At 46.0% G+C, this 25495-nt stretch overlaps 2 protein-coding genes across 5 annotated transcripts; one reads left to right on the top strand and one right to left on the bottom strand.

The window, feature by feature from the left end:
• Window positions 1-10: 10 nt before the first annotated feature.
• Window positions 11-21235, bottom strand: GGA3 (golgi associated, gamma adaptin ear containing, ARF binding protein 3). Of its 4 annotated transcripts, none has more exons than XM_069799092.1 (17): window positions 21132-21235; window positions 15393-15477; window positions 14576-14651; window positions 13954-14052; window positions 13024-13147; window positions 11951-12054; window positions 11332-11412; window positions 9986-10123; window positions 8863-8944; window positions 8253-8369; window positions 6984-7253; window positions 6254-6321; window positions 5529-5851; window positions 4782-5047; window positions 4460-4629; window positions 3625-3735; window positions 11-2416 (listed from the first exon to the last, which is right to left on the bottom strand). In XM_069799092.1, the coding sequence occupies exons 1-17, from the start codon at window positions 21169-21171 to the stop codon at window positions 2306-2308; spliced, it is 2265 nt and encodes a 754-aa protein (XP_069655193.1). In that variant the 5' UTR covers window positions 21172-21235; the 3' UTR covers window positions 11-2305. The 4 variants fall into 4 exon arrangements, with proteins under 4 accessions (XP_069655193.1, XP_069655197.1, XP_069655196.1 ...); XM_069799096.1 differs by lacking the exon at window positions 21132-21235 and adding an exon at window positions 20569-20685 and having other exon boundaries at window positions 14572-14651; XM_069799095.1 differs by lacking the exon at window positions 21132-21235 and adding an exon at window positions 20569-20685.
• Window positions 21236-25345, top strand: MRPS7 (mitochondrial ribosomal protein S7). The gene is made up of 5 exons (XM_069799097.1): window positions 21236-21354; window positions 22092-22283; window positions 22594-22657; window positions 23542-23709; window positions 24557-25345. The coding sequence occupies exons 1-5, from the start codon at window positions 21299-21301 to the stop codon at window positions 24776-24778; spliced, it is 702 nt and encodes a 233-aa protein (XP_069655198.1). The 5' UTR covers window positions 21236-21298; the 3' UTR covers window positions 24779-25345.
• The last annotated feature ends 150 nt before the right edge of the window (window positions 25346-25495 follow it).

Genomic DNA, 25495 nt, shown 5'->3' with positions numbered 1-25495 from the left:
CAGAGCAAAGTAGGGAAAACAATTTATTTAACATGCAGCAGAACAAATGCATTTGAGATGTATATACAGTTACGGCTGTTCGGTATGAAGCAGGAACCTCACCCTACAGACAAGGAACATTCATAGTTTAATTTCCAAAGCTTTTAACAATGGATTTCCACACAGCAAGACTATGGCATCTTTCCATTTGGCTGTACAGCGCAGGCAGTACGCTGCCATTAACACTGAGAACAAAGCCATTCTGCAGAAAGCACTTGTGCTCTTCTGACTTCCTCAAAGTCACAGTGAGATTCACGTGTAGGCATCTAAAGCAGTGAAACCTGCTTCCTCGGGACACACTACTGTGACCTAAGCACTACCCCTATGCCTACTGGCTCTAAAGTGCTGGCAAGAACATGTCTGAGGCAGAAAGAATTCTCTCCTTGTCCCTTATTAGTCCATCGATTTAAAACCGCATTGTTCAAGGATCCAAACAACGTACCCATCCCTTTCACCTGCCTTCTACATCAGGGAGCTGACAAGACTGGGGTCTTCATGAGCTTCAGACCAGAAGTTTACAGCAAGTTCCTCGGCTGAGCTTTGATGCCACCTTCAGGGGCTTCTACAACTGCCCGGTGCCTCTGATTAGGACCTCAGGCCTTTGAATCCACCGAGTTTTTCACCTCTAGTGATTTTTACTTTGCAACACAGTAAAGAAAATTCAACTACAAATAACTCCAAGCTGCATTTGCAGTAATGGGTTTTACAGCCGCCACTAATTCCAGCAGCACATTCTCCTCTGGAGTTTTCCTACAACAGGCAGGTGTCTCCTGTGTACTGATTTTCTTGGTGCTTTAGTTGACTGCTCCCACTCTTGGTTTGATAACAGCTGTTGCTCAACAGCACTGCTAGAAATGCTGAGCTTAGTGTCCAAGGACCTGCCCTATCTGTGCTTTTGTCAATGGATGTTAAAAAAAACCCCATTAATTTAAAACAGTCTGTCTCAAAGCTAGTTGAGGCACTGCTTGAGATTGGAAATCGAAAGGGAGAAGGAAGGGACTGCTGGAATCCAGTTTTGGTGTTTTAAACCTAGTTTCTGTGAGACCGTAGCTAGAGGGGTCAGCTCTTCTGCCCCCTGTTAGCACAGAACACTGATGTCCAGCAAAACTGCCTTCCCCCTTGTGGGGACAATTGCACTTAGCCACTTAATACAGGGAACAAATAAAACACGGCATTAAACCCAGCACATGCATCATCACAGCCCAGTGGAGACTTCTTTCCTTTCACTGTCTGCTTGTTTCTATTTAGATATCCTATAGCTCTATTATTTACATCTTGTATGTCATTGTACTCATCTCGATAAAACACAGTATTCAACTACAATAATAATACTGCCTGCATGAGGGGACGTGAGAGGCATCTCTCCTTATCCCTGGATTCAGTCACGGCACCTGATTAGTGATTGTAAAGACATTTCTGCGCTCCAGGTGCTGTCCTCCACCAATACTGACCACTCCTTTCCAGCCCTGTTCACCTCCTCACTACGCATTTCCTCTTTTCCCCACACTATGGAATGCAATGAAGGCAGAAAAATAACCAGTGTAACCATTTGCGTACAAAACTCAGTCCCAGCTGCTCAAAATGGATACAACAGGGAGGCAGCTAGCAATATAAAATAAATATAACTAAAGATACAGCAGCGTCACACAACACAGGGTGAGGGTCTGCTTACATTGGCCATTGGGAATGAAGCAGCGGAGGGGGAGGAAGGGAGCTAAGTGCCATTTCAGTGTAAAAAATAAGCATTCCCTCATGGAGCCAGCATTATTGCTCAACATGCTTAGCGGTTCCAGTCTGGCACTGAGGAGGGAAAAGTCCGAGGGAGGGCATGTGTAAGGGCTCTGCACTGAGGAAGCTCATGGTGGCATCATTACCCCACCAGCCTGTAGGTATCTCTGGACAGCAGGACAGGAACGAGCCAACCAAATCTCCTTCTGCTGACAGGTCTCCCCTCAAAATACAATAACTTCAAGTTTAATAGAGTGGAAGATAGAACCAGATTCACCCAGAGGTCAAGATAAAAGCAGCCAACACTGCCTGTTACTGGCTGCCACTCAGTTCATGCTTGGCATAAATGTTCCAGGACCCCTTCAATGTGGGGCAAAAACATTCTGGACTAAAGCTACAAGCAGAGTGGTCAGGACATGTAAACAAAGCTGAACATCACCAGTGGATAGCATGTGTGTCCCTCCCCACGTCACATTCATTCCAGTCCTGTGGGATCCTTTCCTGGTCCTGTCACAGAGTCTCTGGCAGTGTCCTAAGGTCATAGATTCCCCCACTGCTCTACCGGGGGAAACTGATCCACTTCGCCAACCTCTGTGCTGGGCTGGTCTCCCAGTGTGAAGGTCAGTCTGTACCTCAGCCTCACTTTCTCCTGCAGGAGAGACAAAACCCAAGAGCAACATGAGAACAGCCCCAGTTGCTCCCAAACAAAACATTTCACTGTTAGAGCTCTACAGAGAGTGCAAGACTTCTGTTGCACATAGCAGGGGGAAGAGGGCCAAGGTTAAGTTCATGGAGTAGTTCAGCTGTTTAGCAAAACCTGAGTTATTTACCTTACAGTTTTTATACCACAAAAGCTTTATTGCTTAGCATGGAACAGCAGGAAAAAAGCATGAATGACCTGTGATATTTGTTTGCACATACGTGACCAGCACCCATTGCTCAGCTGCTCTCCAGTGAGCCTGAAGAATGCTGCTGGAATAGTTCAACATTTTCAAAATTAAATTCCTCATCATGTGGAAGAAGATAGAACAGTTCCTACTCTACAAAATTCCTAGTAAAACAGTAAGCAGGAGATGGAACCAGTCCTTCAATGTGGGCCCCTCCATGTACCTCCAAAGTTTTTCAACAATCCACCAAACCCCTCTGACATTTATCCTTTTGGATCTCAAAAGTTTTCCGCTGATACTTTAAGGACCCTTTTGCTGTAATTCTCAAGTAGTAACATCTAGATTTTTCAAATAATTAGAAACTACTTCAGCATACAGCTTTGAGCTTTATGGAGCAGGCTACTTAAATGAGTAACTACAGCAAGGAGAAACAGCTACTCAGATGCTCACAGCACAATCAGCAGTAAAGAAAGTGTTAACCATGTTGTTTCACTGGTCACAGGTACATCCTCAAAGAGTAATGGAACAGACACAATCTGACATTTGTCTGTTGGTTCAGGTCTGTCAGGCTATAGCCTCAACACAGAATAAGTATTTCTACAGCACCAGCTAATTTGACATCAATCTAATTATCACCAAAGCCAGGCACTTCCAGTGCACAAGGGAGTCAGACAAGCTCCTGATACAGCTCTGATTGCTACGCTGTATAGCTGAGCCTCATACGACCGTTGCCCTTTTGCTGGGAGAAATGTACAGGTCCTTCTCATAACTTGCTGACAAAGTCTGTCGGGGAAGAGCCTCCCTCTAGCCCTGAACTGAAACACCAACATTATGCAGCGACCACCTCTGGAGGGCAAGTTAGGAACAAACAGCTGTATCTGCTCAAATGTTTGGTCCAACCCCCCTGTAGAATTCAGCTTACATCAAATTTGTCTGACAAGCACAGGATAAATCCCACTGCCCCTCTCACCTTCATAGGATTTGCCAGAAGCATGACTTGGGTGATGGCAGCAGGCGGCTGGATGGGATTGAATGGAGACAGCTCTGTGCCAGAGGGTGGCTGTAACTTCACTTTCATGGACTGCAAATGAAAAAGAAAGCGGAACCTCAGGGATTATCTCCTACCTTGGGGACAATGAAAGATGCATGCACAGGCTGGGGAGATAACAGCACACATCCAAACTGAAGAGAATCCATCCACATGCGAGGATGAGGAAACAAGGGCCAGCCCAGCTTGCACAACATGATAGGAACAGGTAAACTGACAACAAGTCAGCCCAGAGTAAAAGCACTGGTCAGGTGAACACGAACAGCACCTTCCTATCCAAGTGCTCTTGTGTCAGAGGTTTTAATGCGAAGACCTTCATGACAGTAGGCAGACTGTAGCTGAGATTGGGCCAGTTTTCAAAACACAAACCTGGCCATCCAAAATGATCTAGGTGCAGTAAGACTAGAATGGAACATATTGTCAGATTTAGGATGTCTGTTAGAAATTCTGATTCTAAAGACCTCAAGGGTGGCTCTATCCATGTAACAGTCCTGTCATTGTGCTATCTGAGCCACCTTCATGAACAGATACAGCTGGACTGATCTTAGCAAGAAAAACAGAACTCTAACTATCTGCAGTTCTTGACTTATCCTATGTAGTGTTTTCTGCCTCTGACAACCACCTTTACATTTTTGAAACAGGCACAGCACAGCCTATAGAAAGGTAGAACCAGGCTGTCCAAGTCCCTGAGTTGACACCCAGGCCTTCCCAAATGCATGGTTTCATGTCACCGTGGGTCTGAGCCACGCATCCCTACCTTTGGCACAGCAGCCTGCAGCACAATGTTCTTCACAGGAAGCGGTGCCGTGTTCAGCATTGAGACTACCACAACTAGCACATCTGACCTTCCCGGCGGGCACTCCCTGGCAAAGTGCAAGAGGATCCGGAAGCCGTTCTTGTCATAGGCTGTCACCGGGAGGGCACTGCCTACCGCAGAGAGAAAAGGGGAGAGGAATGCAGGTTTATGCTGCAGAAGACAATCTGACTGTTCTGCTGGGACATCTCATCCTTTCTCTCTACTTCATAAGCTTTGCTTTTAAAAAATGTTCAGAGAAAGGTGAAAAACCTGAGATACTCACTGGGTTTAATGGATTCCAAGGGAACGTGGACATTGGCCAAAGAAATTTCAGGTGCTTTCATGGGACTGCCTTGCTGCTGGAATGATGCCGGCTGGAAGAGAGGACTTCCTGAGCCAGCAGTGCAGCTGCTTGGGAAAGAAATTGGAGGAGCTCCAGGGGCAGTGGCTGGCAGCCCTGCAGGTGCTATTAATGGGGCAGAGGTGACAGTGGTTGGCATAGTAACCCCAGGGAACACCGAGGGTGTTGCCATGCCTTGGGTGGCAGTCCTGGAAGAGAAACAGAAAAAAAATGGGAAACTGAGCTGAAAGTGGAGCAGGCATTTCACTGCAAACCCAAGATAACAGCAGATCACAAGGACAAAGCAGTGGCCCGGAGCTACAAGGAAAGTGGTGGTGGTTGGCTTAGACATTACTTCTCTAAGTCAAGAAGAAAGCAGAGTCCCACTTTGGCAAAGATGGGCAAGACTAAGATGGGCAAAGGCTTCTGTACTTTAGCAGCCTGTTCAATTTTACACCATGCATTTGTATCGGGCAAGAGTACAGCTGTTGTGCTCTACATAGTAGTGCCTGCCTTTCCCTCCCAGAGGTGGGACCCTTGTATTAGTTTGTAAGCTTAAACTCTCTGAGAAATCCCAATCACACATTCCTACCGAACCAGAGAGTTGAAAGTCTGCCTCTGAACCTGACAATCCAGCAACCTTGGCTTTCTAACTACAGAGACAAAGCAAAGTCCAGGACTTTTACTTACCCTTTGGCTTCTTCAAGGAGTTGTCCCAATGCATCCATCTTATGTGACATATTGCTCCCCACAGATGAGCTGAAGTACCCAGGAGCAGCTGCAATAGTCTTAGGAGGCCCCGAAGGGGCAGCCGGTCCAGCAGAGAATATGAATGGTGCTGAGTTTGGTGCTGGGATGCTGGGAGCAGTCTGAGAGGCTGTGAAAGCAGAGGGCAGCGTCACTGATGTTCCACATGTGGTCTGTGATGTGTGATGGAGGAGAGGATTCCCTGCAGGGTTGCAAGCAACAGTCACCATCTTCGGATTAAAGAAATCCAGGTCCAACTGGTCATTCTGAAAGAGAGGACAAGTAGATGCTCTAACTCACTGCTACCCCCTGTTGTAGATATGGCACTGTTACAGAGGGAGATAGATTTACCGCAAAAACAGGTGCTGGGTGGCAAGCAGCAAAGTCTGTGGCCTATGTCAGGACTACATCTGATCTGTAATTTAAGCAAAGGAAGTGCTAACATCATGGGGGACAGATGGGAAACTGAGAAAGCCAGGTTCAGGGATATCTACTCTGTTTAGACACAGCTATTCCAGAGTATAGGGCAAAGCCAGACTTCCCCTCAGAACAGCTGCCCTTCTGCCTGTATGTGTGATCACTTGTTTCTCCAAGGTGACAGAGCGTGTCCTGAGACCTCCCACAATGACAACCTCTCTCTCCCCTTCCCCTGAGACCCTCCTTCGTACCTCAAACATGCTCCATTGGTTGTTTTCTGAGGTCTCCTTCACTGCTGCAGGAGCTGGGTCATTCAGGCCTGAAAGGAAAAATAACAAGAAGGTGACTGGAGGAGAAAATGAGTTAGGTGTCACCCCTTGGCAATTGTTTCAGTACCATCAAACTACTTGATTCAGCTCTGCCAGAGCCCAAGAACCTGACGGAAGACTGAAATGGGCTGCAAGTCTATGATGAGGAAAAGAGACAGACAGCACCAGTAGCTGACAGTCACCCCTTGCACACAGCTCTTCTAACCCTTCCTGATTTGCAGTGTCTTCTGCTGTTCACATCCAGGCTCCACAGGCAGGCACTCTGCAGGTTCCTATATGCAACCACTCTAAGGCACCTTGCTCTTTAGCACAGCTGCAAAGTCAGGGGTGAAACTCGTACCAAACTGCAGCCTGCATGTCCAGCATATCCAAGCACGTACAGAGATCAGACTGCAATTACACTCAACAGTTACTTCACTTGCAGCCTACTCTGGGAAGATCAGAGTTTTTAACACTGACGCATTGACCAGGTCTTACACTCAGGCTGATGTAAGGGAGTGTCTCCTGGACTTCTCTAGAAACCAAAGGCATCTCATGCTCCTTTTAGGCATGCCACATACACAGCCAGCCCTCACACTCATGCTGAAGGAAGAAAGCAGTCTTTGTTAGGCATGGACTGAGTAGCCCTTTTCTGGGCCCCTCAGTGTCTTACCTAAGCACAGAAGCTCCTCATCCAGCAAGGAGAGGGAGTTAGCCGTGCTGGTCTGCTGAGCGGGTGCGGCTTCCACTTGGCTAGAGGAACTGCTCCGCAACTGTGCGAACGTCTGGGGAGGCGGCGGGAGAATGGGGATTTCTGCTGGGGCTGGGGCTACTGTGGGGGCTGGCGTCAGGGTGGTAGGTGGCATTGGAGGCGGCGGGGTGCTAGTGACGTCCAATCCAGCAAGGTCAATGAGGGTGTTGAGATTACTTGTGGAGTTACTCCCTGCAGCAGACAGGAGAAGAGCACTACTAGGAAAGAAGGCAAAAGGCTCAGAGCAAACCCAATGTACAGAAGAAATTATCAGAGAGATGGTTTAGATAACACAGATCCTCATTTACTCATGGCTTATGGCTCTTTATAACAGAGAAAGCCCACATGCTTTCCATCTAACCATTTGCTGTCCACAAGCTACTTAAATCAACCCAGATACTTAGGAAATTTCTATATGAAAAGCAACACCTGCTCCAACCACTGCTCCTTCCCCAGTGCATCTTGTAGCACAATTCATAATCTTTTCAAAATCTTTTGAGCTCAGATGAGGCTTTGGGAGATCCTACAGAATTACAGTAAACAAAGGCTACCAGAGAGCTAGAGAGCTAAGGAAAATTTATACTGTCTGGACCTTCGTATTTAGAATAGTCTTGTCCCAATAAGTTGCTGTCAGGCAGTATTATTCATTCCTCTACTGTTCTCCAAAAATGTTTAAGTGACTCCCAAATGGTAATTCTGTCACACACATGTCCAGAGCTTTCAATGATGAAGCTGAAGTGTAAAGTGGGCAACTGGCCTAAATTCACAAATGGAATTGCTGGCAAGGCCAGGAACAGGACCCCTGGCCTGCCTCCCACTCTTCTGCTCTTGTCCTTTTGATAAAATCATCTTCTTACATGTCACCATTAAGAAACAGGACAAATGTGGAGAGGAAAATGTATGAGAACTTCCAGTCACACAAACTGTTCAGGTGCAGGTTTGCTACTGATGTTATCAAAGGTTTCAATAATATGGAACGACCAATAGTAAATGCAAAGCTGCAGCACTGTTGCTCATGTCCAAGATTGTTTATCCACTGCTAAGGAGCTGTCCTGTCCCCCTCTGATTCACAAACTGTTGGCCACAAGAAGCATCAATAGCCTACTTTACCACAATTAATAGGAAACCCTGTCCAAAAGACTTAGAATTGCAGGATTCAAAAACTACCCAGTTGGCTTCCCAGGAACTCACCTTCCACTACAGACATCACAGGGAGATCCACTTCACCATTGATCACTTGCCCCTCTATTATTTTTTTATAGGAATTTATCACACGGGATAAATTGTCACTGGCCTGCAGAATATCCCCTACATGCAAGAGAGACAAAAACGACCTCCAAGACTTTAGTCATGTTGCTCCCGCTAATGCTGAGATTACTCAGTTATCAACTAAATAATCAGCAAGAAAAAACATCATTATTTGGCTATAAGCTACATTACTCTGTCTTTGCCATGCTTCTCTAAGCAATACCCTGACCTTTCTAGGTCCATGCACATTACAGTAACAATGGAAAAATGAGTCCAAGGCTTTGCTCCCCACAGCAACTCCCCTCCCCTTCCAAAGCAGCAGCTGTTCCCCATTATTGCCCCTAGCCTCCCTAACCACCAACTCTACTGTCAAGCCCTTGCCTGAATTTAAATTATAAGCATGAAGAGGCAAGGCTCTTGTCTTTTATCTGCTTGCGCAAAGCAAAGTGCATCCACAGTGAAGAGGCATCTTTACAGCAGTCGTTCCCTTGCTGAACTCTTGGACAGTCACAGGTTGCAAAAGCAATTAAAAAAGAAGTGTAGCTTAGTTTACCCAAACTGCTGTCATTATCCTCTGTCTCACTGGCCAGCTTGAATAATGTCCGTCTTTTGGTTTCACACCTTTCATAGAGCTCCTAGGAAGACATATTAGGACAAAGGGTTTCATCAGCGAGGAGCCACTGTCAGCAATCCCAGTCAGCATAGAGTGACTCTCCAGGCATGCACTGGAAAGTCCAGAACAGAGAAACCAGTCTCCCTGTGTTGAATGTGCCAGTGTGGCTGGACAACCAAGATCCCCTGTCCCTGCCCTATTTACAGGGCTGTGAAGCATTACATTAGCCTGGGAGTCTAAACACAACCTGCATTTTCAACACAACATCTCTCAGTCCTCCCTCACATCAGCACTTATGGCCAGCTCTAGTCCAAAAGAGATCTAGTCCAAAAGTTCTTTGTATTACAGTAGTCCCTAAAAGCCCAAGGAAGAGCAGAATTGTGCTTCAACAATTATGCTTCAATTGTGCCACAACCACTACTCAAGAGAGCCTGCAACTACATGGAAGAAAGGTGGCAAGAAAGAAATGTTTCACAGAAACAAACCAGTTTCTTTAGCTTCTTACTATCGTTTCAGGAGCTTGTTGTTAAAAATGAGTAGTTTTAACTTTTTTAATTAGATAAGGTGCAAGTCTTCAAGGCCCTGGGCCTACCCAACCATCCCTGGTGGCTGTTTCGATTTTTACGTTCTTGACTTTCTCCCAACCTTGTAACACCAGCTAAAACTCTTCCTTTGAAGGGGAGGACCTATTTTCTGCCCCATTCAGCCTTTAGTTTATCCATCCACAGTGCTGTAAGGGACAGTTATAATCTACAATCAATATGTCCTAATAGGAGCAAGAATTACAAACTGCAGCTTCTCGATTCTGCCACGCTGCAGCTTTGGAGAACAGCTGTACCTCACTTCAAGCATGTGCAAAACTGAGCTATCACCCATGGAGTCCTTTGGTGAAAGGCGTTAAAAACATGGTTATTTTCTTTCCTGCTGTTTCCCACAACTGCTCTTGTTTCTCGCCATTGTTCTCCATTTTACTGCACTGTTTGTAATTCTCTGCAAAACTCAGTCTGTAAGAAGAAAGGACTGACTCTAGGATTTCTAGCAAGGAGGAGCAGCTCAGACCCACCTTCATGAGCTCCCTATCTGCCTCTGATGAGTCCTCTTTGCTGTAATGAACCAACATCTCATTCAGCAGCTTCACATTGTTATTCACTTCCTCCAGCGTGTGCATGCGTTTTGTCACTTTTTGAATCCGAGCCTCATCCTTCAGGGTATAAAACAGACATAAAAAGTGAGTTTCCCTGTAAAGGTCCACAGTATCACAACAGCAGGTATTGTCTGTAAATCATGTCAAATGATGTCTCTTTAAGCTTAAGCTAGGAAAAAAAACCAAAAAAACCAACCAAAAAGCCTCTCCATTCATGTGAAGTTTTGTTTATTATCTTTTCACCACCATTCTGAAATGATAGAAAACCCCATATTTCAAAAAAATCTCATTAAATAGACTTTAATGTATAATTATACCACTAAAAATAGAGAAGTTCCCCAAAGTTCCCTTCTGACCTTTTCAGAAGATTTTTGTGTGTGTGTGTGTGTGTCACTTGATGCCATTTTATGAAAAAGATGTGTTTGAAGCAAAACATTTACTAGGAACAACAAGCACTCTCTGGTAGAAAATGTCCACCCAACTCTGACTTGAGATTCCAACTAAAGATGTAGGAGAGTCTGCCCTGGGGACAAGAGGAGCTTGAATGGAAACATTTCAGTAACCTATACATCCTTTTCAGTCTAGAAGCTATCCTTTTATTTTTTTTACCAGAATCACAGTGAGTCATTTCCTGGACTCCAGAGTTTCTAATGACTGCCATGGGTGGGTGCATCACAGCTCTACAAACAGGAAGGTGTTTCCATGAAGCCTGCTTGTGAGAAGACCCAGTCCAATGACTCAGTCCTCAGTATCCAAGGGTGGTACTGCGATGCTCCCAATAAACCCTGACATGAAATACCATCTTGAGTGATGGGAACATAGTTAATTACAACAAGGGTCATTCAATCCTTACCCCTTCTTCCCCTGTCCTCCACCCCAGAGACACCAACTGTAGACATTTTTGTGATACAAACATCTCCCAGTTGCAAGCTGGAGTCAAAATTACACCACGTTCATATCACACAGAGCCCTACTAAGTCATCAGATGGCATCCCCTTTATGGCGTCAACCACAGGGACTAGATGCAAATGAGCACTGTTAGCAGTTTTAAAAAAATAGTAAAAGGCTGGATGTCGCTGATGGTCAGTCTCATTCAGTCCCCACAACTTAACTAAGGAATGTACTAATACAATGCTCCCAGAGCCTGAAAACCCCAGGTTCTGCCACTGACCTGATCCTAAAGCTCTCCACCATTTTGAAGTCAAATTGCTTAAAAACTCAAAAGCAGACTGCTGACTGGGACCAAACCTACAGGAATTTCTTACCTCTTTTACCATGGATTTTATAAGCTTGTTGGCCTCTTGTAAATCATCTGGGTTTTTGCTTTTCAGCAGTTTGGCTAGAAGCTGTAAGACGGGAAGAGGATATTCAGGAAACAAATAAAGACCGTTGGCAAAGGGAAGCAGTGAAAGGAATCTAAGTGAAGAATTCATGGGAAAAGAGATACAGCCCACTATTACAAAGCTTACAGTGCTTTCATAGTTAGTGTCTTCAGCAGGAGTCATTTATGGTTTATTATTTTATGCGAGTTGCTGCATTCTTGCTTCTACACAGGACATATAGTGTGAAATCTCAGAGACAGATCTATCTGACACTAGATAAGCATTCCTCACATACATCATTTCTGGTCGTGTGCGTGAAATGTTCTCTGCCTTCTAGTACTACTGCAGGATGGCACTTTAACGAGGAATAACCTCATAATGGTAACACAGACAAGGCCTTAACTGGAACTTCAAGTTAGGTAGGTGGACAAAGCAATGAGTTATGTGAAAGTACACACCACCACCCCCAAAATTAAAAGCTGAACTAGTATACTTCCTTATTCTAAATGTGCATTGAGTAATCACTTTTCATTAGTGATGATGATACACGTCTTCACTGTACCTTGGATTTCTCCTCATCATCAAACACAGGGTTTTTGGGACGAGGTGGTGGAGAAGGAATCAGGGTTCTGTCTGCAGGAATCACAGGATCAAACATAACAATCCCTGAAAGCAGAAAGGGAACCCACATGGGTTTGCACATGCAGTCACACCAGGCAGTGCACCCAGTTATTCACAGGCTGCTATCAAAGCGAACACGCAGTCAATCTGTCCATTGATACTAGCACACTGTTCCAATGAACAATACAGGATCGAAATCACTGAGCATGCTAGCTGTAAAAACAAAGAAAGTTTTCTTTGATAAAGGCCAAAACCCCAGCAAATGTGTTGCCATGTCCATATTGCTCCTCTAATAGCTCAGTATAATCAATAGCTCTCCACTACTTGTCTTTCCCCCTTTCACTTTACCTGTTAAACCACTAAGTGAAGTCGCAGACAACCCAGCTTTGTGCAAACTCAAGGCCATGACGTTTGTATAAATGAGCTGAGCAGGAAAGCAGACAGCAGCGCAAAACAGGGTGATGAGCAGACTCCTAACCACGAGTGGGGAAAGAGCTAAGCTCCCTGCTTGTTCCACTGTCAAATCCTTAGATTTGTGCTCCAACTAAAGAGCTTTCCTGGAACCAATTTTTCTTGTGTTGAAGCCACATGCTTCTCAGCTGAGCTTTTTTCACTGTGCCTACACAAGAAATTTGTATCAGCTGAACTAAAGGCACAATTGTGAAGCGATCTAGTGAAAAGAACACAAAAGACTACATGGAGGCTCTTATTTCACTTTAAATTAGACTTGTTCAAATCATTTAATAGCTATTTCCAGAAAACCTCAAAAAAAGGCCCTGCAAACCAAAACAAAAGTATTTGCAAGGTGTTTAACTACTCTAGTTAAAAAAGCCAACCCAACCCAGCCCAAGGCATTTAAATATAATGAGAAGCTTTTCAGGGTATCTCCTCCCTTGTTCTGTCTCCCCTCAGAGCTTCCCTTGAGCCCATATAACTAGAAGCTGTATATTTTGTGACACTCCTGCTTAAAGCACAGGATGGAGAGAATGGATGAATGAGCAGCTGACTTCCTACCTTGTCGCTTCAGCATGTAGTAGGCATCCTTGATTTTGGACTCTTCTGGCAATGCCACTGTCCAGCTATACAGCAATTCAATGACTTTGGTCTTCACCTTCTCTGAGACTCGGTCTCCCAGGTACTACGAGTGGAAAAAAGATGTAAATTCTCCACATTCTTAATTTCTTTTTAAAAACAAAGTCCAAACCCAGAGAATGGAAGTTCAGTGATATGCATTAAAAGGTGTATAATCCAAGTTCCAAGATGATATAAGATACATCTTATTAAGAGGAAAAAATGCTCCTCTAATATATTTGAAATAACAGTGAAGAGAAGCTTTGTGATAATCTTCAGCAAAAGGAAAAGCAGCTATACTGTTGGTTTCAGGATTTTGCTAGTTAAAAATTACAGTAATACAGATGACCACCCCTGTCTTATGGGAAAGAATACGGGAATACTTTGCTGCATCAATCATGCCATAGGGTACCTCTGTCTATTTTTCACCACATCAAACTGATCATGAATGTTGAGGGACGTAGCCAGGCACTCTTTACACAGCAAGTTGGCAGCAGAGTGAGGACTAGAACTCTAGGGTGTGTTGCCAAGTCTCTTGTTTTAACTTCTGCATCACACTTCTCTTCCACTAATGCTGGAGTTTTGTTTGTTTTTTAAAAAAACACAGCTCAAGCTTTAGAAGCCCTTGAGTTACACGAAGGATTGGAATGGTACAGAGACTATATACTGATGGTAAATAAGTACAACTTACTGAGAAAAATAGTAAGCAGAGCACAACAAACTAACAAACAAAAACTTAGCTAACAAGTGCTCTTGAATATAGGCTAATAAGTGCGATGAGCCAGACAGAGCACTGCAAACATTTTGGATGTTGCCTGCAGCTTATTGAGGCCAAACAAAAAGTAAATACAGCCATAAGGCTCAGGGACTAACCTTTGGAGACACAACTTTTATTAACTCGTTTAAAAAGCGAAACTTCCCTACTTCATTATGAAATCTTCTCCCACAATTCTTCATACAAGCTTCCAGCACCTGCATTCAAGTAATAAAAACAGGGGCTGAAATCAACACCAAAACCCTGCAATAACAGCGTAGCTGTGTTCTGCTTATTGGGGAATGGAAGGACCCACATCAGTGGGACACGTATTCCTGCTCTGCAATACAGGCATGAATCTCCCATCTTTAGGGGTGACATATCACAGCAGGCTGGTCTCCCACCCTCAGCCATGTATATATGGGTCTAAGTTACCTCACCATCAGGTCTCATAACAATGAGCACAAATCTTGCCTGAAAATAACAAATGAAAGCAGCTAAAACTAAACCAGAGTTTTTTTCTGACTGCTCTATTGCTAATGAGCAATCTGGACACTTCAGTTATGTAACTGTGCTCCCTCTCACTGCCCGCTCTCTCCCAGCAGAGGGGAATCAGGGCATTCAGCCCCACAACTAGCCCCAGGTAACCCCACTGACACACACTGTGCCCCCTTAGACTCCACACAGATGACATAAAGTGATATATAACTGGATTTAAGAGGAGAGGTAAGGACTACCTACTGTCAATGCCTGGACTGCCTCCCATTCCTGTGGCGACTGGATTTTATGAGCCAGAAGTCTCACAGCTATCTGTGGCCTGAAACAAAGCAGATGCCCATTACAAACAAAGCAGGCAAACACACTGAAGGATTTTCAGACTTTCACAAATTCTACTGTTTAAACAAGACGCCTTTCACATAATTATAAGGGAATGCCATTTAGTACTTTTCATTTTTCCATCAGTGTACAAAGGCTAACAAGAAAAGCTCAGTGCATCTTCATAAGCCTGGGTGTTTGCACATACAAAAGGAAGTGAGGGCTGGTAGTCTGAGCCAGCAATTCCAGATTCCTGCTTGGGAGGGGCCAAACAACTCCCAGTACAGTCCCCAGCCCAGGAAATCACTTCATTTCTCTTGCATTAGTTTCCTTTTTCCAGAAGAAAACACTTCTTCCTTAGCTCACAGGAATGCTGTGACCCAGGAGGTTTCCTCAGTGAAGCCTTGTGAAGATTTTAAAGACATGAAGCCCCATCAAGCACTAAGAGTTATAACCCCATTTTACAGACTGACGAACAGACTGGGTTTGGCTAGATGAGAACCCTGCACCTGCAGAAGCTGACATTAGAGGCAGATTCAGAATTCCCTTTTTCCTAGTGCTCAGTCTGTATATAAGCCATGCTGCCTTTCACAAAAGAGAAACCACACTTTGCAGCATCTTGTTTCTTTTGTAGACAGATCGTCCTTGCAGTATCAGAAAACACAAAAGTTTGATGATCAGATGATATATTTTAAACTGTGGATGTTAATTTTTTAAGTCTAGAGCGGTTTGGGACACCCACCCTTCAAGTTCTTTGTTGATCTGGTCACAGAATCCGATGATGTATTCCCAGTCTTCTTGCCTGTTAGATGGGTTAGTGGCTTTATCTTTGGTAAGGGAAAGAGAACATATTACCAATCAAGCAAAAGAAACAGTATAAAAGGTCACGCATTTCCTAGAGAAAAGCATCTGACATCTGTTACCAACTATAAAAAAAGGAGAAAGAAGTTCACACATGGTATGTCTGTTCAGGGAAAGGGTGTGTCCAAGTTGAGACATCCAAATATCCAGCAAGAATCACTGCTTTCCAAAAAAACAGGTGCCAAATCTCAAGAACTTAGAAACATGCTATTTCCACACTCCAAATGAGAGTACAAGATAAAATATTTGAGCTCACACAGTTTCCCTCTGCCTGAAATGCTATATCTTTCTATTCGGCTATAACATTAAACTTCTTAAAGGCTAAACCCTCACACTTTCTACATAGGAGATTATTTTTGTATTCCCTGGGAGTTTTGTAGAAGTAAGAGCTGGAACATCAGATGTTTAATGTAAGTCATTTAGCATTAACACTTGTTTTTGGAGTACCAGCTGATTTGTTAGATGCCTTAGCATTTCTCCTGGAAATTATGAACTGAATTTTATTATTATACATTGAGTTGTTCTTGCAAGTAATAAACACCACAGCCTGTACCGAATCAGGAATTCAAATCCTATATGATCAAACTGAGACTGATGCTCTACTGACTGGGCTATTTCAGGCTCCTGAAGGATCCTCCCTCGGGTACCAGGGCTTCATTCATTGTACTGATTGCGGAATAGTGAGGCTATCGGCATCTTTTTTTGTTATGAATGCATCTTCTCTATGTATTCTGCTTAACTCTGATGGAGCACTGAATTTACAGTAGACAAGATTCCTGCTTTAACCTAATTTTCCAGCCAAGATGACCGGACATGATGATTTTTCTTTCTTGTAAGGGAAGAAATAATGCACTGTAGCTATATATCTTCGGGCTGGCATTTAAGAAGCCTTCCTCAAAATTTTAATACAATGAAAAGAGATACAGAAAAGAAAATATTGCTTAGCCAGATAGTATAGAGCAGGGGATGAAGGACAGGAAAAAACCCAGCATACATCCCTGTATTTTCATCATAGAGGGAGGCATAACGAAATAAACACAGGCTAATTTACAAAGTGTCATTTTTTTGCCATCATTAAAACATATCCTTTTACCTTTCCAGAGGCAGATAAAAACAGCTGTCAAACATATACTCTGAAACCTCACTGTCACAGGGCACTATAGTCCTCCTACTGTGGCAGTCCTACAAGGTTTGCTCGTATTTTCCTCCTCACAGAAGGATAGTTGTAAAGCAATTTTGTAAATTGTTCCATGGATTGCATCTGCAGAGGTGAATCTCTGTGCCCACTGCTGACTTTCATGGGACCCTAGATAAGCAAAAGGCGGCAGCCAGGGAGGACCAAGTGTAGGATCACATCTTGTTGTACAAGCTAAGCTACCAAGCTATTTTTTGAACTCAAGAGCTTCAAGGGAGGCTTAGTTTAAAATGCAGCTGCTGCAGAGCCAAGCAACTGTTCAAAACATATGTGGCACTTAAACCTTATTACCACACTCACAACTGCTGAATACCCTGGAAGCATCATGAAACCGTGGACTTATAACAATCTAGAGTCTTTTCATGCAAGTCAAATGACATTGTGCATGGTTCGGTGCTCCAAAGCACCTCTGCTGCTCTGCAGGTCTAGATGAAAGAAATACAGTTCTTGGCTGGAGTTAATGGAATTTATTTAATAAATACAGTAAGAGTACAAACAAGTAAATTCACTCAATTAAATGAACTACTTGTTGGTTGCACATCCTGAAATTAGGAAAGAGATCTGGTACAAACAGGAAAACGTAACCAACATTTCCTTGCCAAATTTTATTTTTAAAGCTGTTCCAAATCTCTCCGAAGATTTCTTGGAATGACACTGGATTATTTCACACTCTCAGACTGGGTTCAGATTCATCTAGTTTTTTGCACCAAAAGCTCTCACATAAAGATAGTAAAGTCTCAGAAGGAGAGGGAGATTACTGAAGGGAAGCTATGTTCCACATGAAGAAACTCCCTATTTCTAACATTCATAAAATCTTCATGTGAAATCCTAGTTCATAAAAGTTAATAAACTTGATCAGAAGTCCTGCCCTGGCTCTGGAGATTGATGTGTCTGCATGACACAAGTCAACGGTGTGTATGAATACTTATTACCAATCTCAGTACAGCCACATGAACACAGCATCCCAGACAAGCTAAATTACCTTGCCTAATCTTTTCAGGACATCCCTACATGAAGCTGCATCATGCCTATCAAGGCATAACTTAAAATCCTCTATTTTTATGCAGAATGCTTAAAATGTGGGCAGGGAGCTCCTCTGCACTGCCTTATAAATATCCTTCAACCCTTATATGAAAGGATTTGTTCCAGGAAGAAGAGTTTGGTGCTCTGGAATATCAAGTCCTTGGCTTCTCTGTTGAAACTGCCAACAAAGGCCCATTTGGTACCAGTTATAAAGTTTGGTTTCAGAGACGCTTGTCCATCAGGTCCCATCCTGAAAATCCCATTTCACGTTGGCAACCAAGTGAATGTGATTGGCAACCTGGGAACAAAAGTCTCAGCACTACCCCAGACCTGCCACCATCTCTGCCTTAGCTTTCAGACACCGCTGCACTTAGGACATATAAAGTTGCTTCATGCTTGACCTAAGCGTCAGAGCCATTCCGCCCTCAGTTGCCCTGAAACGCTAATGAGTCAACATTCAGATGCATCATTAGATATGAAACAAAGGTGCTTATTTTCTCTGTAGAGAAACAATGTTGGAATGCAGAGAACCACAGAACATTAATTGACTGGTAATGAATGCTCATATTTTCTTGGGTTTACTTCTCTACTGGAGTGAGACAAAAGCCATCCCAACAAAGGGTTTCCCCAGATCAGGCTTAGCATATGAATTGGGAATCTCCAACCCAGGCATGTTGAGTCTAACAGTTGGATACTGTTTGTATCCCTGGAAGGAGAAGCAGAATGCTGACCCATGACAATATAAGGAAAAAACAAAGACAAATCATAGTATTTTATCTGTCTGCATCTATTACATACCTGGACATTGCCTAAGCCTGACACGAATGTGATACAATAAACTTCCTTTTGGATGCAGCAGAAAAGGCATCGCTAAAGTCAAAGGATCCAGCTGTGTTTGTACAACTGACATCTCTAACCTCCTCTTCTATTTCAGCCAAGTGCAGAAGAAGAGCTGGCCAGCAGGGAGAGAACAGAAAGGATCACCCTTTCTCATCCCAGCTGCCTGAAATGAGGCAGGAGATATGAAGATGCTACATCATCGCTGGCTGAAGTGCAGATCCTGCTGCAGCATTAGGACACGAGGATGATGTTACTTCATGGGTCTATGACTCCACCTGATGACAGAGACAGGGCAGCGTGGAAGGCTGCATACCACCGGTACAGAAAAAAAAAAAATCATTGGCAATAAGAAATTTTCCATCTTCCTGTGACTGGGAAGTTGGTTGTGCTGCTGAGCAATTCTGGCCCTTCCCTTTAGTAAGGGCACAGCAGGTGCACACCCTCAAGGTTAGCATTAGACACAGAACAGCTTTGTGATGGTTACAAGAAAAAAAACCTCAGGAGGCCTGGTGAAAGCACTCAGATGCAACAGCCTTTGCACTCTGCCTTCCTGGTCTGCACGACTCCTCCGGTAATTTACGTACACTAAATGCTCCGCGCTCCCCTACAATGGGAGGAGCGATATAATCACACCAGCACAAATCACTGTAGCAGTGACCTGGCATAAATGCACCCTCTGAAATGAGAGCAACACTCAAGCCTTGAAAAATGTGTACACCTCTGCAATCAGGCTCACTGCAATATTTCTTAGAGTGAGTAAGGCCTTTGCAACACTACCCTTTAGCATATGTTCTCTGGTGCAGAATATCCTACTGCTTGGCCAAGGAGAGATAACTCCTCTCTTAACTTCCACAATTAAAAAATAATCCCATGAAACAAACAGTCAGGAAGCTTTCCAGGCTATACAACCTAAAATATTCTTCCTACTAGAGAGATTTTCACACACAAAGTGAACTTGGTGAGTCAGTTCTCCTCAGAGAAAGATTAAAAGGAAGGGATGTGGGTGTTTCTTCATGTGTCTCACTGGCTACAATAAAAGATATTGACAAACTGTGGGAGTTCAGAGGAGGAGCAAAAATGGTAAGGGGACAGAAGGGATTGATCTAGAATGAGAAGAGCTGAAAACATCATTTAGCCAGTAACTCCTATAACAGGTGATGATACCATGTATGTGTTTGAATTTTATATAAAAATACCAAGAAAGAACAAGAATTATTTAATCTTGTTTATGGAAGGATAACTCCAAAAGGGTACAGGTTTTATACTTTAAGGTATTTATCTTCTGCTGTTTGCCTAGTGCCCGACTACTTAGGAACTTCACTCACTGCTGTAATCAAACAAATAACTATTAAAAAAAGAAGGAAAATCTAGACAACAAGCTAGTGATGTGCAGGATAACCTCCCACGGACAGCAGCAAGAACCCCTGTGCGTGGAATATCTGAAAAACAATTACTGTTATGACTGATTCATTCAAGAATCACCTCCTGATCCGCTGGTGCTGGGTCGGGATCCTGCAGCGCTAGGTTCTGTACAGCCAACAGCCAAAAAGCCAGCCAACTCACGGGCAGCACTGACAGACAGATAATGAGGAGATACTCACCAAGTGCTGTGGGTGAACAAGCCATGTTTTTTGGCTCCCCCCTGCCCCCCTCTCTAATGTTTAAGATTCTGTGATAAAAAATACCTTATCTTGACAAAGGATTTTTAAATATTCCAGTCTGTATGAAATGGGCATCCATAACTCCTACCCTGAAACTGCAGCTAGGCATAAAGCAGAATTTGTCTGCTTGAAAATCACGGTTGTATAACACATGAATACAATTTATTTGGGAAATCCCTACAGTTCTCAACCTTGCAAACAGCATTAAGGCTGTAGACTTAGCTACCAAAATCCAGGTGAGGGAAGACGAGGCAGCAGGAACAGACATGTACCATGAACCTTTAGGTCAAAAAAAAAAGCAACAGCCTTGCAGGTGCCGAGCAAGGTGAGCAACAAACCTGCCCACTCCTCACGCCTCCCAACAAGCAAACCGATGACCGGACCCAAACCGCTGCTGTGCCCCTACAGCCACAGTTCTGCATCTCTCCTTCGCCGATGCTGTCGCGCCGAGGACGCTGGACACCAGAGCGGGCGAGTCGGTGGCAGTGAGCACCGGCAAGATGGGGGGGCCTCACCCCTTCCCCCCCCACCGGGAGGCCGCATCCCCGCGCAGGCGGAGGTCTCTGCTCCGGGGGACCGTCCCCAGGGGGCTCACACCCCCCTCACCAGCCTCCCCTGGACGGCACCGCCACGGCCACGGCCAGCTCAGGGCCCCCCCGCCTCGCTGAGGGGGGCGGCGGGGAAGGGCGGGCGGAGACCCGCCGTGAGGCGATGGGAAGGGCCCGGGGCTGAGGGGGCCTGAGGCGGCGGGGGTGGGGGGGAGTGGGGAGGGGGCGCCAGGCCGAAGGGAGCGGGGCTGAGGGGCCCCGGCCGGGGAGGCTGAGGGGCCGCGGGGACCCCGGGGCTGAGGGGAGCGGTGCTGAGGGCCGGGGGCTGGGGCCGGGGACCGCGGGGTACTCACTGAGCCACGACTCCAGGCTCTCCCCTTCCGCCTCCGCCATGTTGCCGGCGCGGCCCGAGGCCCCGCCCCGGCCGCGCGAGAGCCGAGCGACCGGGGAGGGGGGGGCGGGTCCGGGCCCAGGACCGCCCCCTCACCGTGCCTGGCCCCGCCCCGCGCGCGGCGGGAAGATGGCGGCGCCCAGCGCGGCGGGGCTGAGCCGGCGGCTGCGGGCCTGGCTGCCCCGGTAAGCGGGGCCGGGGGAGCTGGGCGGGCCGGCGCGGTGTGCCTTTCACCCGGAAACCCACGGACGTGAACGGTGGGGCGTTCCCCGGGCCGGGCCGGACGCGGTTTAGCTGTTTTCTGGGCTCGCGCGTGGCGCCGCCGTGGTCTCGCGTGGGCGTCTGTGCGACAAACGCCGTGGGCTGTCTGCGGGGCTCGGGGAGCCCGGCCCCGGCGGGCGGGGTCCGTCACGGGTGCGTGTGCTGACCCGCTGTGCCGGAGGGGCTCAGGGGTCCCGGTACCCCCCCCGCCCCGGTCCTCTCCAAAACCCACCAAGCCGCAGCGAAAAATGAATAAAATCCCAGTTTAAGGTACTCGACCCACTCCCACGAGCACAGAACAGTATTTATTCAAGCCACCCACAGCCTGGGACCTCAGCGTGTCAGGCCTTGGGCCCTTAGGCCCTGTGGAGGCTGGTCGGTGGGTACAGGCAGGGTCTGGCGGGGGGGCCAGGACCCCCATTCCGACCCGTCCCCTTCGGCGTGCGGGTCGCCTGAGGTTCTGCAGCAAAACCGTGGGCCTTGTTGTTGATTTGTGCCTCTGGCACCGCTGCAGTAGAGAAGCATTGAAGGAGAGGAAGGCGGAGATGCCTCTCGAGTCCAACACATCCTTTTGAGGTGTGTTCACATCTGTCCGCATCCCCGTCGCGACATATTGCGTGCATCAGCTTACAGCCCTCCTGTCTCCTCTTGCTCTTTGCAGGCTGACGCAGGTGAGATGGAGTCGCTACAACCCCAGTTTCGTGGAGCCAGAAGTGAACAAGGAATTGTATCGGAAACCTTGGGACGAGCTGACTGAGGAGGAAAAGGAAAAACTGGAGCTTAAGGCTGTTCAACCCATAAAAGCTGCTCCTCCTGCTGTCTCCACCTCTGTGTTCAGCGACCCTCTGATCAGGTCAGAGAAAGCATCATCTCCTTCTCTGTTACAGCTAGGTCCCATGGAGCCAAAACACTTGGGAGCTGTGCTGTCCTCCTCAGCCTTTACTTGCTGCGCTGCACGTTGCCTTCTGTTACAGCACAATCCCTTTATTCCGGGTTAATCTTCTCCCACAAAGCCAGTCCATTGATTGACAGTGATTAGAGATAATTACAGCAGATCTAGCAGCACCCAGATTTAACCATGGGCACAACACAAAGGGGGGCTTATTTCTGTGGGTGATAAAATCAGAATTTACATCAGATCGCATTTGGCTTTGTGTTTACAGTAAATTCACCAATATGATGATGAAGGATGGAAATAAAGTGCTGGCCAGAAGCCTCATGGCTCAGGTAAGAACTCATGTTTCTTCTCACCATTACATTAAAACAATGCAAAATGGAAGGCTGGGACATCAAGCCCACTGGAATTAGGAATTACTAGAGCTCAGGTCATCTCTGTGGTCCTAACACATCCCTCACCACACACATTACTCTCACCATTATTTATCTGATAAGACGTGCATTCTGTACAAGCCCCAACCTCATTCAGCTCACAGACCAGGTGGTGATAGCTTAATGGAGAACATTCTCTTTCCACTCTTCAGTATCTCTTGGACCTTATGTACCACATAAACTCAGAGAATACTCTTAAAAGCATAATTTTCTCAAAAGATGTTCCTTCCAGCTCTCTTTCATGCCTTATCTTCTGTATAACTTGCCTATGAAGTCCCACAAATGTGTCACCTACATGACACAGCTTTGACCCCTGCTCTGACCTACAGTAACTGGTATTAGCTGGTGGTCCCATCTGGTGTGTTCCACCCTTGAAACAGGGACGCAGGTTGCCCAAATGTTCCCGAAGTAACTGCTGATTGCTTGTGACAGAAAAACACGCAGGCTCTGGGCTCTCGAGTCCAAGCTTTGGAGGGCAGGATGCTTACTGCACACACACCTGTATTCCTGTCTCCACTTTGTCCCTGCCCTTCCCTGCCTTCTGGCCGAGGTTTGTGCTACTCTGCCTCCTCACCCCAAATGCAATGTCTGATAAAGAGACTGAAGAGTTGGAAAAGAGTGAAGTAAAACTTGAGTTAGAGAATCCCTGACTAGCCTGTTGCCTATAGGGCTAGAAAACCAGCTGCTCAAGTGAAAATGGGGTGCTTGTAAAAGTGGTGTAACTTCCTGGAGTGGGATAATCCATCTGCTCTGCATGTCTCCTTTCTTGTCTTTGTCCCAAGACTCTAGAGGCCATTAAGAGGAAGCAGCTGGAGAAGTACCACAAAGCTCCAGAAGATAAGAAGGAGACAATTGAATGCAACCCTTATGTCATTTTCCACCAGGCTCTGAAAAACTGCCAGCCCATCATTGGGCTCAGCAGCATCACAAAAGGAGGCAAAACCTACCAGGTGAAAGGGGGGGCCTGGGAGCATATCTGGTCAGGAGAGAATTAGCTAGGGAAGCAGATGAACTGGTTTTCACCCCTTCAGCTCAAGTTTTCCTCTCCTTGGAAGGAGAGCCACTTTGCAGTCCGGATTAAAACCGCACCTAGAAACCCTGTCCAAGATCAGGGCCTCAGCCTGTGAGCATGGTAATTCCCCTATCAGCAGCAGTTTCTACTTCTCTGACTAGATAAGAAGAGGAGTACGCAGCAAATGTTGTTCAAGGATCAGTGACGGGCAGCAAAAGAGTTGGCAGTCCCAGGACTACCAGTCCCATCCTCTCTGCTGCATCATGTTGCTTGGGTAGAGGTCCCAAAGCCCTGGGGTGGGTCAGCATAGCAGAAAAGGTCAGCTAGATTCTGTGCGATATTTAAAACAGAAGCAGAACCTGGCTCTAAGTATGGGCTCTGCAACACTCAAGACCTGATGGAGAAATAAAATGTGGAGGCATTTCACTGTCATTCAGTGCAGGGGAGTGGTGACCATCTCCCATCTCTGCTAGCACAAACCAGCCTGGATCCAGTTCCCAAATAGGCCAGAAGTCCTTACAAAGGCCAGTGTCTGCCAGCAGTACCCAAGGCTGATCAGAACTTCTGTTTTGGTAGCAATGGCCAGTTTCTATGGACACAGGAGGTGAATTGGCACAGATCAGCTGTTGGGAGCTGGTCTTACTGCAGAGAGCAGCATGCTGCCACTGGAGTTGCAGCACGGTGTAAATCTGCACGTGTCCAGCTGGACCTGTATGACTGCTGGAGAAGAGCAGGTTACTGCACTCTTGCAGTGTGATAATGGTTACGGTTTAAACCTTTCCCAGGTCCCAGTCCCTCTGAAGGACAATCGGAAGCGCTTCCTGGCCATGAAGTGGTTAATCACCGAGTGCAGGGAGAACAAGAACCGTCGGATGCTGATGCCCGAGAAGCTCTCCCAGGAGCTGCTCCAGGCCTTCAACAATGAAGGACCCATCATCAAGAAGAAGCACGTGCTGCACAAGATGGCAGAGGCCAACCGGGCTTACGCCCACTTCCGCTGGTGGTAAGGGACTCTGTGCATGGGACACAACGCCACCAGCCCCGTGGCCTGGAGAGCAGAGGCCCAGGGCCACCTGCCTGGCAGAAGCTGGGGAGAAGAGGGAAAGGTGGAAGATCCCCTCCAGACAGCTTCTGAACTAAGCCAGGGAAAGCTCATCCGATCCCCACAAAGTTAATTTCTCTTGTGCCTGTTTGGGTGGCGGAAGGCGGAATCTGAAAGAGTTACTGACCCCTGCACCGATACTCTAGTTATTTCATAATCACTTTCCTGTGAAGAGAAGCCTTAGATGTTTTTCTTAGAGCAATGCTGTACAAAATAACCTTCCACTTACCTGTTTCCTGGGGACTTTTAAGTCTCTCTGCTCCTGTAATCAGCCATGTTTTTCCTTTTTTCACTGCACAGCTAAGAGCAGAGCTGGATTTTTTTCCATACTGTAATCAGCCTTAGGGTGATTGGTACAAAATGCAATAAAAGGCCCTTTTTGATTTTTGGTTCTGGTCATCAGCAACATTGTCTGCACAGATCTGGTGGGAATGTTAACAGAAAAAATAAAGCCAGTTTTATGGAGAACGTTTCTCGATTGCAAACCTTTGTCTCTGTTGCTCGAATCTCGCACTGCTCTTTCCTACTACCCTGGTTGTATAAAGACACACTGACACCCTACACCAGAGGAGAAAATGACTATTGCAGCCTTAAGGCTTCAGTCAGGAGCAACCTTGAAGTA

This window comes from Haliaeetus albicilla, chromosome 12, assembly GCF_947461875.1.
Source record: "Haliaeetus albicilla chromosome 12, bHalAlb1.1, whole genome shotgun sequence".
Taxonomy (NCBI): domain Eukaryota; kingdom Metazoa; phylum Chordata; class Aves; order Accipitriformes; family Accipitridae; genus Haliaeetus; species Haliaeetus albicilla.
This window is presented reverse-complemented; position numbering and strand designations above follow the sequence as displayed.

What these genes read in the sequence shown, in the direction of transcription:
- MRPS7 (XM_069799097.1), top strand. Translation starts at nt 21,299, where the DNA reads ATGGCGGCGCCCAGCGCGGCGGGGCTGAGCCGGCGGCTGCGGGCCTGG. An exon ending in CTGCGGGCCTGGCTGCCCCG is followed by an intron (nt 21,355 to 22,091) that starts GTAAGCGGGGCC and finishes TGCTCTTTGCAG; the next exon opens with GCTGACGCAGGTGAGATGGA. An exon ending in TTCAGCGACCCTCTGATCAG is followed by an intron (nt 22,284 to 22,593) that starts GTCAGAGAAAGC and finishes TTGTGTTTACAG; the next exon opens with TAAATTCACCAATATGATGA.
- GGA3 (XM_069799092.1), bottom strand. Translation starts at nt 21,171, where the DNA reads ATGGCGGAGGCGGAAGGGGAGAGCCTGGAGTCGTGGCTCA. An exon ending in ATCAACAAAGAACTTGAAGG is followed by an intron (nt 14,652 to 15,392) that starts GTGGGTGTCCCA and finishes GCTTTGTTTCAG; the next exon opens with GCCACAGATAGCTGTGAGAC. An exon ending in CAGATAGGGAGCTCATGAAG is followed by an intron (nt 8,945 to 9,985) that starts GTGGGTCTGAGC and finishes ATGTCTTCCTAG; the next exon opens with GAGCTCTATGAAAGGTGTGA.